This window comes from Watersipora subatra, chromosome 10 (assembly GCF_963576615.1).
Source record: "Watersipora subatra chromosome 10, tzWatSuba1.1, whole genome shotgun sequence".
NCBI classification, from domain to species: domain Eukaryota; kingdom Metazoa; phylum Bryozoa; class Gymnolaemata; order Cheilostomatida; family Watersiporidae; genus Watersipora; species Watersipora subatra.
Window position 1 is genome coordinate 57,088,022 of NC_088717.1, and position 22,399 is coordinate 57,110,420.

General features: G+C 37.4%; 2 protein-coding genes across 2 annotated transcripts; one reads left to right on the forward strand and one right to left on the reverse strand.

Moving 5' to 3' along the window:
- Positions 1-12,618: 12,618 nt before the first annotated feature.
- LOC137407245 (mucin-2-like) lies at positions 12,619-16,610 on the forward strand. The gene is made up of 2 exons (XM_068093851.1): positions 12,619-14,247; positions 16,242-16,610. The coding sequence occupies exons 1-2, from the start codon at positions 12,619-12,621 to the stop codon at positions 16,608-16,610; spliced, it is 1,998 nt and encodes a 665-aa protein (XP_067949952.1).
- Positions 16,611-18,253: 1,643 nt separating this feature from the next.
- LOC137407246 (apolipoprotein A-I-like) lies at positions 18,254-20,319 on the reverse strand. The gene is made up of 7 exons (XM_068093852.1): positions 20,200-20,319; positions 19,890-20,019; positions 19,670-19,782; positions 19,443-19,566; positions 19,056-19,303; positions 18,759-18,951; positions 18,254-18,363 (listed from the first exon to the last, which is right to left on the reverse strand). Exons 1-7 carry the CDS (start codon positions 20,317-20,319, stop codon positions 18,254-18,256), a joined length of 1,038 nt encoding a protein of 345 aa, XP_067949953.1.
- Positions 20,320-22,399: the final 2,080 nt, after the last annotated feature.

The window sequence follows — 22,399 nt, forward strand, 5'->3', positions numbered from 1 at the left end:
ACCATATGCCATGTACCATTAATCACATATGATGCATCATATATCACATATCATGTATTACCTACGCCATAAATCATTATATTGTATCATGTATTATACATCTCATATCACATACCATACATAATATATCATACATCGTATGAAATATGACATACACCATGTATCATATATAATATAACTTACACCATATACCATATGTCATACATCATATATCATATACCATACATCATAGACCATATATCATATATCATATACTTTATAGTGTTATATCATTGAATCACCACAGAAAGACTTTGTATAAGATTATGGCTCTTTGCTGTTGTCTTAAAAATAGAACAGATTTTTAGTTATCTCTGAGACACGGTAAATGGGTCTAGTTAAACAAGGTGTTTTATTATAATAAAAGCAACAAAAAAGTGCTTTTTAAAAGTTAATGACAAGAAAGTGAGCAGACAATCCTTTTAAAATTCTTGTTACTCTGTGTTGATAATTGTGGTACCATTGTACAACAATTATCTCTGCATAATGGTATAAATCTATAGCTTCATTTTGACTGCATACTGCTAAAACTAGTATTTCCTAGGACATACAGAACAGCGATACAGGTGTCAACAGGTGTCAACAGGTGTCAACAGGTGCTCATTAGATTAGATGGTATAGCAGTGTAGGTTGAAGCAGGCGTCTGCTAGGTCAAATGGTGTAGTGGTGCAAGTCAAAGCATGCACATCTTTAGTCAAATGCTGTAGTTGCCAAAGTCATGACAGCTGCCTTTCATGCCAGATAGCAAAGTGCTGCAAGCTAAGACAGGTGCTCTCAGTGTGATATGGTTCAGCAGATCAAATGAAAGTTAGTGCTTTCTGCGACATTCGGTAAATATTACATGTACAGCATAGGAGACAATACATGTACATGCCTCCAATGTCGGATGGTTTAATTATGGAGACAAAATTTACGACATTTCTCAGATTAGTTTGCAAAAAATAGTGCATCTGTAGTCAGCACCTACATCTGTAATCAGCATCTACATATGTAGTCAGCACCTGCATCTGTAGTCAGCACCTGCATCTGTAGTCAACACCTATTTTATGACCTTACCATTTTTAATAATCCTCCTCTTGCCATCCCTTCACATAAAAAATAAAAACCTTTTTTCTATTAATACTGGGTGCATTGAAATAACGAACCTTATTATAATTATAAAACACTTGGATTGGCTAAAGGAAATTTTAAACAATTTTTTTCTAAGCTACTTTTGACTTTTATTTTTAGTTCTGAGCGTGACTTTGTCTGTGACAGCCGCTGCTAGAAGTAAGTATATCATGACATACTACATCACTTCTATTTTAATGAATTCTTAGACTTGATTCTATTTCACCTAATAAACTTGCATTAATAATAAATAACTTGCAAACTAATAAATAGCATTATAATAAAAAGAGTTGCTTATTGTGTCAGCTAGCTGTACAGAAGACAGAAGAAAGAAATCATAGAGTACAATGCCTGACGCTTGAAGATAAACTCAGTTTTCCTGAGATATTATTATTAGTATTATTATTATTATCACGGTAGTTTTTGCAACGATTCATAATAATAGATCTAGAGACAGCATCAGACAGATCAGCTTATTAGCCAGAGAGTAATAAGACTTGGCGCTTTGAGACTTGGGTGCTCTTGAATTCCCAACGTGTAAAACATTTGCAGTTGGGGCTTACATGCAGAATTCAGATTCCAAATGTGTACCCACCACAGTTTTTGAATTTTTGCTTTGATTGGGGTAGGTAGTAAATGGGGCAGATAGGAAATCACCAAGTTAGGTTGGGTGTTATTGACAACAGATAAATACATGCTCAGCAATGCATTATTAGCAGCTGTAGAGCAAGATCATTATGACCGTTCAATGTTGTTAGGCAACCATAACTAAATGCTTACTTTATAACAAATGTGTTAAGTGTATGCTGAGAACGTTTTTACTGAAATTAATTATGGGTCATCAATAGTGTAATTACTGTGGCAGTAACATATCACTGAAGGCAGCTGGTAGAGGATAACTCCAAATTTATGGAAACACATAACTAAATGAATGCTTATGAAATGCTCCATTCCATGACAAATATCTTTTTGCAACACTTTGTCACATGTACCCTAGCATACGTCTCTAGTGTACATCTCTATTGTACTCTGGCATACATCTTTGATGTACATTTCTAGTGCACACATGCAGAATTTGCAAACACCCTTCTCTTGTTGAATGTGTTTGATATCATATTAAAACTATTTGTAATAATCTTCAGGCAGCTGACAAAGTCTTTTCCAAATTTTCCAATTTTCTATTTGTCTATCATGTTGGTTAAACTATATAATATTTTGAAGTGTTTTACTTTAGTACGAACATGCGCTGACCAGAGTAGTTGCTTGAGAATTATGATGCCACCGGTAAACAGGCTATGTGATCCACAAGGTCAACGTCGGGTCTGCCTCTACTGGGAGTTTGGAAATAGCCAAAGCAACGGGTACCCATACTATAAAGAAATTCGCAGTGCATGTCAAAAGACAGAAGGCAGCCTTTCTCATGTCTGTCCAGTAAACAATATTCATGGTATGTGCTATTTTACTTGTTAATTTTAGCACTAAATCTATATCTATATACCTTTTCATGGTGCCTATCAGTGATGAGTATCTAAGGTTGGCAATCAGCTTCTTAGATCATTTCTAGTGTAATAGAGCTGTGTTTAGACTAGCCCAGTTGGAAGCACTTGCTTCTGTGCTGCCATAATTATCAACTCTATATTAGCCGTTAGGTCACTTCTGTTCAGCGATGTATATGTCTGGTGGAGGTCGTCAATCTTAGATACTTGTCAGTGGTAGGCACCACAAAGTTGTGTAGTGTTCCATTCAGGTTTCTGATCATTAGTGTGTGGTTCTATTGTCACCTTACTTGGGTGGAATTTAGCTGGCCCCTTGTGTATGTTGGTCAAGAAGGATTCCTAGGCTTTTACTCTCTGTTCTTCTCTTTTCACTGTCTACTGCGCACTTTAGGGCTCCCGACTCTATTTTTCCTAATATATATAGTAGGTGAGTGCTCGGCATTGCCCAGGTAATAACAAGTATTTGGACAAAAATTTATTTTTATTTAACATATAACATTTAGCGTTCGAACTTTTAAACTTCATATCTTAAGATGCATTTTTGTGCAGTTCAAATGAATTAAGGGAAAAAATAAACAACTGTGAAAGTTTTCAAAATTTTTCAAACAACTGTAACTTTTAAAAATCATGTCACAAAAAAGTGTTTTGTTGAAATAAATTAGGAGGAAAAGTAAAAATGTCAAGGTGTTTAAATGCAAGTGTGAAATAATTCGCGAGTAACGGCTAAATATAGTCTGTTTTTCTCCAATTATATTTAAAAATTATTTGGTATACAATTTTATGATTTTAGTTAGTTTCAAAGTTGGCATCATAAGGCCAAATTATCGTATTGAGTGGTATAGAAACCCATTGTAATTATCTAATGCAAACACCTCCTGGTAAAAATCCTCAAAACCATAATCATTAAAAAATAGTAACAAAACAATATGTTAGCCTTAGTAACTATTGTTACCTACAGTAACTTCAGTATATTTAGTGGTTATAAGCTGCAAGAAAAGGTAACATTACAATGTACTACGTGCAATATATACCGTGCGGAGTTCTTACCTTAGAAATAGATGTGTAACATAAACGCTGAATCTACATGTAATTTAAATGAATTTAGCTTACTAAACACAGACTTAAAGGTTGACTTGCAACAAAATTCACATTACTGTTATTTGGTATCAAAAGATTCACCATGTTTTACTCTGTTGTGTTGTAGGTGCTAAATATGTGGAAATGTGATTACAAGCTCTTAAAAGCTCAAAAACGAAAAGCTTTCAAAGATTCCGTAGATTGGAATCGCTTTATTTTTCTGACGTAGTCATTACAGTTTGGTTATTGTCTTGTCACGTGATGTTCTCACGTGAATTGAGAGGCCAATAAAAAGCTCAATATGTTACTTATCGTAGCACTAGTTTATGACAAACACTTCATGTTTTACCGAAGACCCCGTATCAAATATAGATGCTTGCCGCTTTACAGTTTTGTTTCGGCTTGATCGAATCGTCAAGTCGTAATCTGATCATGTGACCCAACACTTCGCAAATAATTTTTGCAGCATTTTTCGATTATCACAAGTGACCAACAGGCTCGTCATGATTATCAGACAATGATATTATTCCTTCGAGGTAAGGTTAAAAAATTAAATGAATTTTTACGGTAAGTTATAAGATATCATTGCTAAAAGTGACAGCATTACAATGATGATAAAACAGACGCGTAAGAACAATAGACATAGTTTTATTGAATGCGTGAAGTATACTTGTGAAAATATTTCGACGAATAAGGTTACATGAAAGTGTAAACAGAAACCATCTACCACAACTACGTCACACTTGAGCCATTTTGGAAAGAGAATCTAAACTATGGTGGTCTCTTGTGGCTGCGATTAACTGTTCATTTTTGAGCTTTTAAGAGCTTTTAATCACATTCCCACATATTTTGCACTTACAAAACAACAGAGTAAGACATGGTGAATCTTTTGATATCAAATAACTGTAATGTGAATTTTGTTGCTAGTCAACCTTTAAAGGAAGTTTTAGTTTGTATTTTAGTAAACTACAAACTTTCAACGAAAATCTTTATTACTTATCTGTTTGCGGATCCATTTTTACCATAATAGGCAATGCTGAACTCGACATGGTGAGCAACATATATCTCCTAATAGCGTACATGTATATAATCAGTACTCAAATTGCCAAATTTTAATTTTGAGAGAAATCTTTGGTGATATCGTATGGCGGAAAAAAAATTTGCCCTAGTATGGTGAGGATGTAAAAGCTTCTATAAAAAGCTTATAGAGTTCAGCAAAAAATATTTTATTACAGGGACATGTAGGCACAATGTATTAATTAATATGTCATTTAGCGTGTGAAATCGAGTTGGCGTGTGAAATCGGGAAAAGGGTATACAATGTATAGTAAGAGTATGTATACATATATAGCATATGTAAGAACCTTTGTAGATTTGTGGTTACATGATTGGTTTAAAATCATGCAGTTTAAATCTTCACGAGCTCAAATTCAGCATGACATGATTTTTTGTTCCAAGATTTTAATAACTATAGCTGGACACACCGCAATACAGAAAACACGCATACACTGAGATTTGTATGTTTAGATGTACATATATACACGTATGTATGTGTGTATATATGAATGCTCAAGTATAGATCTGCTACCTTGCATTGTTCATCAGCTTCATGCATATACATCTACATTCACCAGTTGATATAATGTTGAAATGTCAAAGATAGGCAGCCCTACTGGCTTATCAAGATGGCTACTGTCTAGCAGCATGGTGTCGCAGCATTAGAGTAGTACAGTTGTTCTAATGAACATAAATCTATTTTAAAATGATAATTTTGGCTATCAGTTAAACTTTTAATGTTTGAAAGACTATCTTTATTTTTTCAAGCTAAGTTTAGTGAATCGTATAATACATTATGCAATTTGTTTTTTTCTTGATGTAATTTGTAATTCTATAAACACTGCCCAAATATAACAAGATTCTTAATTTATCTAAGCACTTTGATGATAATTTGTGTAGTCGTATACAATCAATATAGTTTATTGCCTAGAGTCTGTTGACTCGACTAGAGTTGAGAAACACGCAGGAGTAGTATAAATGCCTCAACACAAACTCAAAAGATCTGATAAAGCCGCTTAGCCAAACTCTACCACAATAGACTGTGCTCTTAAACTAGCTCATACGCTGTGAGTCTAATAAGCACATACAGACTGAGGCAATCTTGAGATTGGTCTAATCTTTTGTTGCCAGACAGCAGCGCAAACAATGTAACAACTAAATGGAAAGATGGTAGAGACAACCAAGTTTGCATAAGAGTGAGAGGTGGAGATCAAGCGTGCTTCGCTGTCAGAGATATGACTGAAGATACCTACACTAGAGGTAAGTCATATTATCCATATCTAAATGACTAATATTATACCATAAAGGTGAATTTACACAGAATTCCAAAGTAAATTTAGAGGCAAATTGACCAGAGTTTAGATAATATACCAGAACTATCATATTAGGATGATACTGTGTTTACTATTAATGGTTTTATAAAAATGTACCAGCCACTTTTATCTATTTATCTATTATCTATATATACACATCTCAATGTTTGTCTGTCTGTTTGTCTATCTGTCCGGTTATAGCGATAAGGTTATAGCAATGAAAATCACCTTCATAGTGGATTTGAACTTGTGACATTTAATTAAAAAGTCTAGAAACAAGCACTTGTAACCACAAGGCTAGAAACAAGCACTTGTAACCACAAGGCTAGAAACAAGCACTTGTAACCACAAGACTAGAAACAAGCACTTGTAACCACAAGACTAGAAACAAGCACTTGTAATCACAAGTCTAGAAACAAGCACTTGTAACCACAAGGCTACTAACAAGCACTTGTAACCGCAAGTCTAGAAACAAGCACTTGTAATCACAAGTCTAGAAACAAGCACTTGTAACCACAAGGCTAATAACAAGCACTTGTAACCACAAGACTAGAAACAAGCACTTGTAACCGCAAGGCTAAGCCATTCTGATCATTTCCATCACTCCTACCATATACTGTATATCCTTTTTTGAATTGCTGATGCTAAATGTGCGCTTTTTATTACACGATGCGCTTTCAGGTTATGAAGACCCTGCTATATGATTTTTTCGCTTTGCGGTATGGAACATGGTGTTTTTCCACCCTCGCCATTCGACATTTTTTCGCCATTCGATGTCAACAAAGGTTTATCTCAAAATCCGAATATGACAGTCGGTGTGCTGATTAGAATAACCAAGATGCCAATATGCTATTCACTGAAATCCCTTCCAAAATGTTTAAAAGTGATACGATGCTTGCTCTCTCTCAGTTCCGTGTTATTCATTAGTAGTTGTAGTGAAAACAAAACCGGAAACAAATAGACGATAAAATTTTAGCCGATGATAAAGTTGAAGTTTAGTAAAATACATACTAAAACTTAGCTTTATGAACGTGTCTAGTAAGCTAAATTCATTTAAGTTAAATTCAAAATTTATGTTATATGTTTCAAAAGTAAGAACTCCCTACGATGTGTACTGCACATAGTACATAGTAATGTTACATTTTATTGCAGATCATAACCACTAAATACACTAAAGTTACTGTAGGTAACTAGAGTTACTAAGGCTAACATATTATTTTATTACTAATTTTTGAAAGGCACAGTATGTACATAAAACTGATGGTTTTTAACCAAGAGGTGCTTGCATTAGATCAATATTGTGGGTTTCTATACCCCTCTATACGACATTTTTGTCTTATGATGCCAACAGTGGAACAGATTAAAGTTGTATGACAAGGTCTTGCCATCTCTTAATTTATATTATCTTTTGCACTTTAAAAAAAATTTGGAAAAGTTTTTTTTACCATTACATCCCTATGCTTGTAATTTGTAATTTTCAAATAAGCAGTTTCAATTTCAAATTTGGCGTTACACTCATATTTCTGGTTTTGGTAAAACTGTAGAAACTGAATGCTTTTCCTGTGAGCAATTGTATTTCCTGGAGTAAAAATTTCCTCTACATTTTCTCTCCGTTCGGTCAGACAACATACCAGAGAAAGAAAGCCCGACATCTCACTTTCACGTTTGTACCAGTTTGGAGAGTTGCCGGTATTGTCCATCAAATATTGGACTACAACAAGCTTTAGCTGCAACAGTAACCTTTTTTATACACGCACTTCTATGTACTCATTGCTTATTTTTTCTCTTAGTTTGTTGGAGCTGCACAAAAACACTTTTCTCCAGACATGAAGTTTAAAAGTTAGAATGGTTAATAAAAATAAGTCGTATATATTACTATATATGACTACTAGCAAAATCCCTGGCATTGCATGGGTGTTAAAACAGCCTATAAACAGTGACAGGTAATGTAGTTGCCATTGGCTATTTTAATATTTTAAAGACTACCAGTGGTAGTCTTTAAAAGTTTTGTATCATTGCTATATAATATAACTAGCGGAATGCTCGGCGTTGCAGATTATTAAAAACAGCTTATAAACAGTGGCAGGTAATGTAGTTGCCTGCCACTTGCCATTAGCCTGGCACATTGCCATTGGCTAATTTGAGAAAGCTAGTATCCCTATTGTCAAACTTACTAATAAGAGCCATGAAAGCAATTTTAGTGACGTTGCACCGTAACGTAATGCAGAGCTGCTATGCGTATTTTAGCCCAGATAACCACTCAAATCGTCCAATGAATTTAATGTGTCTTGCGTAGCCTAATTGGTTAGCTATTGCCTGGTGAAAAGGACGTTCCGAGATCAAATCTTCTGTGATACAGATTTTTCATTGTTAGATACTAATCGCTATAGCTGGAAATCGTTACAGATAGACAGACCTAATCGCTACAGATAGACAGACCGAACCACAGACAACACGCAACCTTTGAGATTTATATATGTAAATATTTCGCAATATGTCATAATATAGTATATACAATACATCATAATATAGTATATACAATACGTCATAATATAGTATATACAATATTGGGACTTTTAATAGCTAATGTGCATTTTAAACCAGGGAAAGTCAAGTGAATGAACTTAAGGTGTGCAGTTCAAGTTATATACTGTAGTGAAGCTAGCTCTGAATTGTACAAAATAAAATATAACGCACATTATAAATTCCCAACTTTTATCTAGAACAAGTGCACAGCAATTCAGAGATCATGTCAGTTTATACTGAGAAAGCCATCTAGTGTATTTTGAAATGGTTATATATTCCTTGCAAAGTGGTTATGTAGATAAGTAAAAGACTCATTGTAAGCTTTTACAAAAATTATATTTTGTGTATTTCATATTATAATAGGTTATGGTAGTTTCAAATTAAGAATTTCTTTTCTGGCTTTAGAAAGTAGTTTTCCGATTCGAACACACCGAGGCACAGAAGTGATGGGTAGGTGTGCAGAGCAAACACTCTCTAACTGCCATGGAGTACAACAAGTCATTGACAACATGTGGTGCTTTGATACCCCTTCTTGCCATTCTGGCGCAACCAGCAGCCAAACACCATCTCCGTCGGTCCTGACTACTTCTACAGATGCCGCTACAACTGCTCAACAGTCTCCTCTACCAGAGAGCACAACTCCTAATGAAGATAGGACTCGCTTAGGTTATATATGACATCTCATTGTCCCATTTCACATGAAATATACCTATATGAATGTATATTATTCTGTTTGAGCACTTTCGTATACATGTGCTTGCGTTTTTCGGCCTGTTTGCATGTGTGTAGCTGTATTTTTACAAGCAAATAAACATTGTAATACGATAATTAATTTTGATTATATCTTTGCACCAGGTCTTATGTTGTCTATTTGAAATAGCTTTTAGTCCAGCATCAATGCTGTAACATTATATGACTGGTTTGCATATGGCAGAAGCTAGATTGTTTATAAAATCTGTAACCACTTATGCAATGACGCTAAAAGATGGAAGAAAGCTAGAAAACGTCGTAAATCCTAAAATAAACTTGCTTTTTTACATGATGTTAATTTTTAGTATTACTTTATTGAAACTCATAAAATCATCTGGTCATGCGACAGCATTTACTAGATAGATCTAAATATCAGAATTCACACAATACTGCCTGGTAGCTTTCATAGAATCTCTTATACAACTAGGCTCGACCAAAAAATTTATTTTTTACCTAGTATCCTCAGTTTAAAGTGTTTGTTTGGGTCTTTGGATGAAAGATATATAGCTGTAAAATATGGTTGTTTTATACTATGGAAACGGTAATACCATTAAAATCTCGTCCAATCAAAGAAGCCACTGACATTTCCAGTGCTAAACTGATACTTACAATTGGAATAGAGAAACTTAGCTTGCCAATAAAAAGAAAAAAGATTTTGCAGAACTTTCCTGTAAGTTAACTGTTAATTATTTGGCTTTTACTACAGAAACATGTGCAAAGCAAGGGAAGTGCTTGAGAATTCAAGGAGCTGGTACTGACGGCACCTGCAATGCTCAGGGCCAACGAGAAGTCTGCTTGCACTGGCAGCCAAGCAGCCACTGCAGCAAGCAAATATCAGCTTCCTTTTCCTATGTCTGCGCAATAGAAAACGCAACAAGTGAGTTTCCTGATCCTCAATACATGCCAGACAGCTTTGATTTCTTTTAGCTAATTCAACAGTCGGGCTACTGATACAGGAAGTGAAACAGTAAAGTTTGAGTTATTGGGCTAAATTTAATCCCTAACGATAAATTGGGGTTACTAGAACATTAAATTTCTTTTAAAAAACTGACAGTCTCATCATCTACTTCTCTGAGCAAAATATATTGTCTCAGTCAAGTTACTATAAAAACAAAAGCTCTGTCTATAGGTTCTTGTATTCTTAGAGTGCCGCTTGATAGCTTGCTGCGATACTGATTTGAATTCTCTAAAGCTGTTCTGCATTGTTTTTTTGTTAATCCATCCAATCTCTTTTTCACAGATTCGAGTGAAAACACATCTATTGGTGATTGGAGAAGTGGAGAGAACAACTCAGTGTGCAATAGAGTGGATGGTGGGACATGGGCTTGTTTTGCAGTATCTGATGCTCCGACTAGTACAGTAGATAGTACATCAGGTACTCCCATACACTCCGACTAGTACAGTAGATAGTACATCAGGTACTCCCATACACTCCGACTAGTACAGTAGATAGTACATCAGGTACTCCCATACACTCCGACTAGTACAGTAGATAGTACATCAGGTACTCCCATACACTCCGACTAGTACAGTAGATAGTACATCAGGTACTCCCATACACTCCGACTAGTACAGTAGATAGTACATCAGGTACTCCCATACACTCCGACTAGTACAGTAGATAGTACATCAGGTACTCTCATACACTCCGACTAGTACAGTAGATAGTACATCAGGTACTCCCATACACTCCGACTAGTACAGTAGATAGTACATCAGGTACTCCCATACACTCCAGATAGATACTCCCATAGAGGTACTCCCATATAGGTACTCCCATAGAGGTACTCCCATAGAGGTACTCCCATAGAGGTACTCCCATAGAGGTACTCCCATAGAGGTACTCCCATAGAGGTACTCCCATAGAGGTACTCCCATAGAGGTACTCCCATAGAGGTACTCCCATAGAGGTACTCCCATAGAGGTACTCCCATAGAGGTACTCCCATAGAGGTACTCCCATAGAGGTACTCCCATACACGTATCATATTGGCGAGTCAAAAAAATATATGAGTAATTTTTGAATCATGATGAGCACGCATTCCTTTGCTTCTTGCTGGTTTAAAACTAAAAACTTGGTTCGAAGTAATACAAAGCAGTCAATGTCTATAGTAATAGTAGTAGTTGCAGCAAGTAGTAGTATCAGCAGTAACAAAGTGTCAGTTACTGTAAAAATAACAAAAGTGGTGATAGCAGTAAAAGAAGTAGCAGACTCAGTAGCAGTGCTACAAATAGTACTAGTACTAGTAGAGTTAGTATGAGTAGCAGTAGTAGTAGTTGTAAGAGCAGTAAGGGAATAAGTACTAGTATGATTAATAGTAGTGAGAGTGATTGTCGCATTAGTAGTAACAACTAGTAGTAGTAATTGTAGTACTAGCAGTTTTAGTAGTCATGGTAGTAGTAGTGGCAGTAATAGCAGTAGTGCTAGTATCAGAGGTAGTAGTATTAGTAGCAGCAAAACTAGTACTACTAATAGTACTGGTACTATTAGTAGGTTTAGTAGCAATAGTAGTAGTAGCAGTTCTTAAAACAATAGCAGTAGTAGCAATAGCGGTGGTAGTAGTAGTAGTAGTAATGACAGTATTAGCGGTAGTCGTAGGTGCAGCCGCAGTAGCAGCGATCTAAAAGCTTATCACTGTAATCTTAGATTAGCTACAACACTGTGAAACTCTTAGACTTGTTAGTTATTCACAAGCATTATAGTATTAACCCCATAGAATTGAGAAGATAATGTATCGTGTTTTAATACACTTATGTTGCTTTGATAAGCTGTTAGGATATAGTTATCTTTTTTAGAAAAATAACTGTCAACCTAGCAATATGATCAAGCCATTGATTCAATTAAACAATTTTTTCATAGATAAACATCCTTGAATAAGCAACTCTTGATGTGACAGCAAAGTTCTGAGAAAATGCTACCTCACCATTGTTATTTTTGTGATTATAGGTTTCTATTATCCACTAGTTTCGGATAACAACAGCGTAACAGACGCGCTTTGTCAATTGTTTGAAGCCGGAAGATTCTGTGGGCAAGCAAGTGAACATCTTTGGTGTGTGCCAACTGCCCACTGTAGATCACCTTCTACTACAAGTAATACCTTGAAAACTGATGAAGGAATGGCTAGTAATACGCATTCAACTACAGAGACTGCCGCAACAACAACTAGGGTGATAACACCCACTACAAAACCAGTGGTGGCTACTACTGCAATATCAGCAACAAAAACAACTATTACCACAGCTATTAATGTAATGCCTGCTACAACTCCTACTTTGACTCTTACCACTACTCCTACTACAACTCCTGCAAGCATTTTTACAACCACTCCTTCTACCACTCCTACTACCACTCTTACTATGACTCCTTCCACCACTCCTACTACCACTCTTACTACGACTCCTACTACCGCTCCTACAACCACTCCTACTACCACTCGTACTACATCTCCTACTACCACTCCTACTACAACTCCTACTACCACTCCTACTACCACTCCTACTATGATTCCTACAACCACTCCTACTACAACTCCTACTACCTTTTCTGCTCCCATTCCTACTACGACTCCTACTACTACTCCAGCTACCCTTCCTACTACCACACCAACTACCACTCCTACTGCTACTCCTACTACCACTCCTACTACCACTTCTACTACGACTCATACTACCTCTTCTGCTACCACTACAACTACCACTCCTACTACTACTCCTATTACCCTTCCTACTGCTACTACCTCTCCTACTACCACTTCTACTACCACTCCTACTACCATTCCTACTACCACTCCTACTACTACCTCTACCACCACTCCTACTACCACTCCTAATACTGCTTCTACTACTACTCCTACTATGACTCCTATTACAACTCCTACAACCACTCCTACTACAACTCCTACTACCTCTTCTACTGCCACTCCTGCTACCGCCCCTACTACCATTTCTACTACCACTCCTGCTACTACTTCAACTACCACTTCTACTACTGCTACTACTACCACCCCTACTACTACTCTTACTACCATCACTCCTACTACTACTCCTACTACCACTCCTACTACCACTTCTACTACTACTCCTACTACCACTGTTACTTTCAATCATATTGTCAATCCTACTACCACTCCTACTACTCCTGTTACTACCCCTACGACCACCCTTACTACTACACCTACTACCAGACCTACTACCACTACTGCTGCCCCGGTCTTAACAAATCCCATTATAACAGTTACTATCACATCGTCTGCTACCGGTAACACATTACCGTCTGCTACCACGACCCCTTCAACAAGTGGAACACTGCCCACATCAGCTAAACCAACACCCACCACACCAATCCCAGCTATTATGACAATGACCACTTTAGCACTTACTCCAACTATAGAAACCATAACTTCCACAGAATCAGCAGACAACATACGACCTATCACTGGTTTATCTTCGACTACCTCGGCATCAGCTTTTAGAGTTATCTCTACTGCTGGTACATCAAGTTCTATACTAAACAGAATTGTTTCAACAGATCTAACCAAACAGCCAAACCTTTCAACAGGAGCAACACCTGCAACCCCACTCTCAGACCCGCCAAGAAGTTCCAAATCAGGAACAAGTGCAATCACCAAATCTTTTTTATCATCTAATGCTAATCCAACAGAAAGGAGTAGAACTAGTAACAGCTCAACTGAAGTAACTAGTACAAGTCTGGTCAATCATACAGTAGTTGTGGAAGGCAACATGAACTGTAATGCATGTGGTCCATGGAGATCTCGTTTCACTTGTTCTGCCACATGTGGTAATGGCATTCGGCGGTGGCAGCGGGAGTGCCCAGTTGAATCAACTTGTGAAACAACCAGCGTTTCCAAGTGTGCCACTCAGGTTGGTTCTCAGTGTAGCTCAGACATATTAGTGCTATAAGTCATACAGAGAATGTGACATACTTCTTTTTTTTTCTTCCAAATTCTCATGACCTCTTTAAATTTATTGCAGCTGTAGCTAGTGTTTTATCCTTGCAACGTCGGCTGAAGATGATGTTTGTCAGTTTCCTAGTCAGTATGGATCATTTATGCTACTGCGACTAAGATAAAAAATTTCATTGATAGTTAACAGTCTATGTATATAAATTTCAGTGTTTGTTTGCCTGTCATCTGTTTGTCATTTGCGTGTTTAGCTATAGCGATAAAGTTTTAGGAACACAGAGTCCAATTTGCGTTGAATTTGAACTCAGAACCTCCAGATCTGCATGTTAACCACTAGACCAAGTGGTTACATTGCTATACAATGAAATAATTGTGGTCATACTCATTACACCTTTTGAAATACGCATGCCTGGAGTGCTTGCAAAAGTACTATTGATTACGACTAGCACTCTTGAAGATCATGATTGATTGCGTGAGAAATCATTAAGCATAACGTACAAGCACAACATATAAGCACAATTATAAGCACGACTTTTACTATAGTAACTTAATTTACTAACCTATAAGATAATTCTAGCTAACTAGTTTAAATTACTCAAATTCATTGGATAAAGAAAATTAGCCGATGGCAACTACATTACCTGCCACTGTTTATAAGCTGTTTTTTAATACCCGTGCAACGCCAGATATTCGGCTAGTCTATATGTATAGTTCTAAAAGTGTGTGTGTGTGTGTGTATGTGTGTCCCTCCAGCTATAGCTATTACTAGAATAGCGTAGCTAGGCAATTCTGACACAATGTAATGGCGTACCATCATTAGAAGCCTACTAGCTTACTGGAATTTTCCATTGACAATATGCCAGGCCATTTGGCATTGGCCTGCCACTTGCTGGAGAGTTGCCTGCCAACAAGTAGCAGGCAACTCTCATTACTTCTCACTGCTTATAAGCTGATTTTTAATCCCCGGGTGATGCCGGGAGGCACTGCTAGTTAAAAGATATAGTAAGCATACAAAACCTCTATTGGTGATTTCTTTTTTAGCTTACTTTTTACAAACATTTCACTTTTTTATATTTTTATACAAGACATTTTTTCATTACGTGCATTATTTATTAAGGTGTTATCATAAATTCTGTGCTGTAGGGCAAATTTAATTAGTTACAGTTAATTCTAATAAATAGACTTTCTCTAACATATCACCGTTCTAACATACAAACATATCACTGTTCTAACATACAAACATATCACCGTTCTAATACACAAACAGATTAAAAAATGAGATAATTTTGTACGTGAAGGGCTGACTTTGTTGTGGTTAATCTGGGCACACGTTCTTGAATTTTTCTACTGAAGCCTCCTGACTGAGTCATACTGGGTACGCCGCCGTTGAACGATGTTAACTCCATGAACATTAGCTCAGTCTCAAACATATACATGTAGGAGTACAAAGTAAGACAACTTCTGCAGAGATAATTTAAAGTGCTACGCACCATTTGATGAATTCGACTAAGTTCACTCAGTCAATGTGAGGCTTTCGTAAAAATTCTAGCAAATACTGTTGGTTAGACATAAATTCAAAGAGCAGAAAATCAATAGAAGCTCTAAAACTGGTTTGTTTCCTCTTTAAAAAAGGTTTCTCTGGGCGACTGATAAAAAAGGTTGCACTTTATTATCACCCGATAAGAAATACATGATACTCAGTTTTTTTTGTGATTTGTAAACACCGACTTGCTGTTCTGCTGCACCAATCCTTTTATAAAAATGTTTGCTTTGATTAACTTTAAGAAAACCATTTGTATTAGCAAACTGTTTGTATTTCTCTTTTAGCTAGTAATTTTTTTTTATTAAATACATCATTTTTCTGTATTTTTGGCAAATATAGATTGACACAATTTTTTGCTCAAGTAAACTTGCACCCAAAAGCACTTAATTAAAAGCAGTAATTTGTTTCAGGCATGCCCGGTTCACCGTAATACTCGCGCACCTCCACCATCGACAACAAAGTCCCGACGTAGCCGGCAAAATAATAGGCGTGAAAACAAGGAAGCAAGACAGAAAATAAAAGAGGCTAGACAAGAGAGCAGGGCAAGAAGAGCCAAGTATCGTCAATCTGGGGGTGGCAACTACGGTGGCAACTATGGTGGCAACTATGGTGGCAACTATGGTGGCAACTACGGTGGCAACTACGGTGGCAACTACGATGGATATCGTGAATCAGAGGCAGCAACTCCGACGGCTGACACGACTCTCTCACATGGGATTAGCATACAGTCCTCCAGGCTTAACCTCATAAATTACCTTCTCAATAACTTTTTGCGGTGATGACTAATTCTATTGAGCTTATATTTATATATTACTTCCTGACAGCAAACTTACAAAAGAACAGATTTGTTACCGAGCTGTAATACTGCCGTGATTGGTGAAATGTATGTCTATTTAATGAAAATTTTGAGTTGTTTATTCTTGCTCAAAAAATAACAGCAAGTGTAACAATTTTAGTGTTTGATGTAAATAAGTGTGTGAGAAGAGCCTTCTATCCAATGGTTAGTGAATGCATCAAATCTTTGTCTTTTCTGTTACCATCAGACTTTTTGAAAGACTTCTAGAAGCATTGTAATTTATAATCCAATAAGCACACACTTTAACCGGAGCAAATAACATGAGAAGTAACTAAGGGATGGGGTTGGTTTCAGCTGGTCAGAAGCTCTTTTATTCTGAACCTACAGGAGAATACGGTTTTAATGATTGTTCAAATAGTTTTAAAGAATGAAAGCAGTTCATTTATTTATGTTTGAGCTCAGTTGTCACTTTTACAATAACACAAGCCTAAAATGGCTTGTCTACACTAATACTGTTTGCTTAAAAGAGTGTTACGAAATTTCGGTCTTTGTAGACATTTAAATGACTGGAGAGCTAGAAATTCAGAAATATGGCTAAAATACTCAAATAAGAAAAATATGGCTAAAATTCAAATATGGCCAAAAAATTTCCGTAATGCTTCGCTATTGTGAACCCCTAATTTTACAATTATTAAACCGATCAAGTTTGAGCTACTAGTATTTTCGCTTGCGCGAAAAACATTATTTGAAAAAATTATGATTATTGTGGGATAGTAACTATTTTAGGCATATTATAGCCAGTCATTTACCTTTTTTTGAAGAAGCTGCTATGGAGGTGCAAAAGTAATTGGTTGAGTGATGGTAGGTGAAAATGATCAATCAAGAAACCTGTATGTTCAACCAATCAGAATAGGGAATTTCAACAATCCTAGAACAATGGGATTACATAACCTACGCATACATTGTATATGAGGACACGTTTTAGCAGATAAAACCCACAAGAGTGTTTGTTTGGTAATAAGTCTCACTCGACCTACACTGACCTTGATCTCTCGACAACCTATCATTGAGTGGCCAGAGAGGAACATTAATGAACAATCGCTGGACCTTATCGCCGACCACTGAAACCCTAGCATCTCTAACGACTCATCAATATTATCACTGTTCGTCACTGTTATTTAAACTGCTGCTCTAAGTATGTGTATTTGCCCTTAACAGGCTTTTTTTCTATATGTTTTCATGGTAACAAGGCGATGAAATTAATAGAGCAAACGCAACCATCAGGATCGGAGTCTTTTTTCCTCACGTCTAGAAATAAATTTCCATATCGAACGTTGAGGTAAAGTGATATAACCAATAGTAGCGTTACCAAAAACAGTTGTAATGAGATCCTCTGAGACCTTGATGAGCCTGGATAGCTGGAACTAACTGACCAATCGCTGACAGAGTATAAGTTTATCATTTATAATTCTGATTTTGTTAAATCAGATCAGAAGTGAAAAAACAAGCGAAGCTTCCATTGTCTACCAGCAAACTAGTTTGTTAGCAACTAACCACAAAGAATATCTATATTTGGTAAGATTTAACGTAACAACATATTATAAATTATATGCAACAGTGATATTATTAGTTTCCACCGAGGACGCCAGCAAGGTGGTCAGTGATCACACCAGCAGCATCAGTTCCAGTCTTCACGGCATCATTAAGGGTTCCCTTAGCGTTGGCCAGAGCTTGAGCTGAAAGTAACAAGTTTATAAGGTAGTAAAACTAACAATGAGACACAGAATCAATAGAGCTATGAGACGGTGTTCATAGAGATATGAAACACAGAATCAATAGAGCTATGAGACAGTGTTCATAGAGATATGAAACACAGAATCAATAGAGCTATAAAACAGTGTTTACCAAAAGTTCTCTCATAGAGATTATAGAGATGTAAAGAAGAGATCCCAAAGAACAGGGAAAGCAGGTTTATATACAGAAATCATTAAGTTTGTTAAAAAAGAATTCAATACAGAAACCCTATTTGATTTGCCTAGTGAACATGACAGTTTTTCATTGTCAACTTCAGTAGCTGGAGGATTTTATTTTGCTCGTTCTGTGACTATTTTAGAAAAGTGTTAGAACTCACCGGCAATGCTAGTGACAGCCTCCTTAAGGGCATTCAGAGCATTGGTAGCATGGGTTCCTAGCTGACCAGCTTGTCCTTTGAGGCTTTCAATGTGTGTGGTGAGCTTGTTCTTGAGGTCATTAAAGCTTCCCTTGGCAGCATCGACCAGCTTGCCAGCGTGCTCCTTAGCTTGAGCTCCAAGTGCGGCAATACCCTACAATGTAGCACAGGCTCCTTATGTTCGGCTAGACAACTTCTATATATCATAACAATGCAAGCAAAGGTTTGAGATCAGAGGGAAATATATGTTAGACTCACAGTCTTAAGGCTGTCAATGTGTGGTTGGAAGGTGTCAGACACGCTTCCAGCAAAGTCAGCCAGTTTCTGCTTGGCAGCGTTCCATGCATCTCCGATTGAGTCGAATCCGAGAATGGCTCTCTCATCAACCTTTTTACCAAACCTCTCTCTCAACTTGGACATACCAGCCTGGAAGATGTCTCTAATTTTGGAGGCAATGGTGGAGGCCATGCTAAGGAATCCCTTCTTGTTTTCTTTGTTGAACTCGGCTAAAACATCATAATGTATGTAAAGATCTTGTTTGCTTTTAAATCATGTCTGTGTAAAACATAAGTTTTCACAATTTTCTTTGCTCGGTATTCGAAAAATTTAAAAGTCATAATGCAACAACCTTGTAGTCCAACTTACCGATAATTCCATCAACTTTGTTTTCAGCATCATCTTCAATTTTCTTAAGCGAGCCTTGGTCAGCGATCATACCAGTGAGTTTGGCGACAGCCTTCTTAAAGTTCTCCTGAAGTTTCTCTTTGAGCTACAACACAGACATGTCTGAGACATCATGATTTGTGTGAGCTGAGGCTATGTACTTCTTGATCTCTTATTATAACAATCACTTGTTTAGATAGAAAACTCACTTGTTTAAGCTTGTCAACACCCTGGGTGAAATGCTCCTTGACACCATCAAGTAGGGCTCTTTTGCCAAGAAGACCTTCGGTGTTCATGTGCTCGAGTACAGTTTTAAGTACAGCTACAAAATTTATGCTCATAGATATGTCCTGCTCAGCTCTAACAGCTCTAGCCAACAAGTACAGATTTGAACTGCTATTCAAGAACAGCTTATATTTGTCACCCCACCATTTCCAGCGTTTGCAAGCAGGCTGCCTCCTTGGCTCAAAGCACTGTCCAGAACATTCTGTCCGACACCAGCCAGTTTTCCTCCAAGTTTTTTAGCGTGGTAACTGATGGTGTGTCCCAGTTTTTGGAACTGTATAAGAAAGCAACAGCGTAACAAGCAATTCATAATTACATCAATAAAAACTATCACTCTATGCCAGAGGTTGAAGGTTTTAGAAAAATGTTTCACAAACCTCAAGAGTTTGAAAAAAGCAGGTATCTCTTACAGCCACAACATAAAAGGAATGCAATAAAAGTAAATGACACTTACAGTGCATACGAAAGAGTTGGAGCTGGTACACACGAATGGTGGTGGGCCAACGGGAGTTGTGGCATCTTGGGCAAAAGCCCCGACGATGGCTACGGCCAGTATTACTGCAGCGAACTTCATCTTTTTATATCAGGTGACAACCTGAAAACACAAAGCAGTTCTACTTTATATCATTTTTCATGTATTTGCAATCACATACAGATGTCATGAGTGATTTATATAGTAAACGTCAAACAAAATGATTCACTTATTCTAAAAGCATACGCTCACGTAGCAAATTACCGTATGTTGATACCTGCTGATATTGTCCAAACACTTTACAGTATCATCTACACTCCATTGTAGCCAATTGTTAACTAAGACGATATTCATACATTTAACCAACAAAGAATATAACTATACACTTTGGCGATAAACAGACTATATAATGCTTACCTTGCAATATACGACTACTGAAGTGGAGAACCTTCTCTTGGCTCTAGTTTATATACCCTTTTCCCTCTTACTCTTTTCCATATGTACACGCAGTCAACAGTAAAATGCTGCATCTTGGGATGGGAAAGATAGTTAGGTAATAGAACATCTGGTCTTTCTCTCCTAATCAGCCCTTCACGTCAGCTCCTTCCACCGGAAGGCAAACAGGAGACTTGTATTCATGGCTAAATGGACTTAGTTTGCTTGATACGTTTTATACTCTGTAGTTAATCTTTAAACCAACTTAATATGACACAACTTTGGTGTTTTTTGTGAATAAATAGGAAATCTAAATCATAATATGTAAATTCATACAAATCATATATAAATAATTTTATGTCTTGCTGAGTCTGAAGCAATGTTATTGTGTAGAGGAAGCGACCTAGTTTTCTTGCTTGCTCCACTAGAGACAAACCACTCAAGTTCAAACCAAATGAGTGTATATATAATATTTTTCAAATATATATAAGTGCAGTCACAATGAAATAGCTTCAGCAGCATTTTTTATAGCTCTTGCGAGTGACTTGGCTCTGCACCTCGGTAGTAAGGCCGACTTGGTAGTCAACCTTGGCTGACCAGAAATGTTATTGAGAGCCGTGCCGTCTACTGAGTTGAAGCTAAGCCTGATAGTGGCTTTGGTCGTCTTGAGATCGGCCCCACTCCCTAGCCCAACTCTGGTCTCTGCAATCAGTCACCACACTCTCAAGCCAGTGAAGGCTCTAAAGACTACTCACACAGTGTTGAGAGGAAAGACCAGCTAGGACTGGAGCCAGGGTTGTCGAGCACTGTACTCCTATCTCGGGCAGCGGACTTCTATCTCGGCAAAGACCCAATCCTTTCCTTGCAATTTCTTTGCTTGTATCAGGCTGGCGGTTCTCACAGCCAGTTTTTGTCATCAGTGACTCAACATGAGTTTCTCTGTTCAAAAAAGAGTCACGCATGGAGACAGCCTGGCCAAAACGCTGTTATTCCTTAGTGTTGGAGGGTTCCATTGCCACGTCCGAGTGTTCATGATTTTACACACAGACACAGACTACTCATTTAAGTTTAGGAAGCCTGTCAAGCATTCCTCCCCTGCTCCAATGGTTCTAATTGGCTGAACATTTCTTTAAGAGGTTCAACAGTCTTATCTTGTAGAGCCATGTTGACAGGTTCGTATGAATGCTGTACAGTGTTCGGTTGGTGAATATCGGTATCTATCCTGTAGAGTACATGCTCGACTACTCAAAGTGGCGCCTTTTTTGGCCTCTGTGGCACTACTCGAGGGCCACTCAAGATTGGCTGTTACGACAGATAACCAAGCCAACTTTCCATATCGGTTTGATTGTCGGGTGGTTCGAGCTGGCCGAGGTTATGCCGAACTGTCCCTGGTGATGCTGGCTCTAAACTCCAAGGTCTGGCTGACTGCTTTGGAATATTGAGCTGGTCTTGTTTTAATTTCTTCTGAAGCTCTTTCAGCCAAGGTTTTCACCCTTTGCTAAACTCCTGGTTGTCTGTAGCATCGGCTTTCAACTTGGTAAACTTTAGTTTGGCATCCAGCTCGGCTTCTATTTTCCTTCTCCTGGCTTTTGCTTTTGCATATTAGGGCCTCTGCAAGGCTCAATGGTAGTTGGTGCTTGTCCTAGCTCCTTCTGACAGGCACAGTAAGGTTTTAGCCAGCTCTCACTCTAGACACAGGATTGTCCTTGTTGCTCTATCAGACATGTGTGGTTAGGCCTAGCTTTTA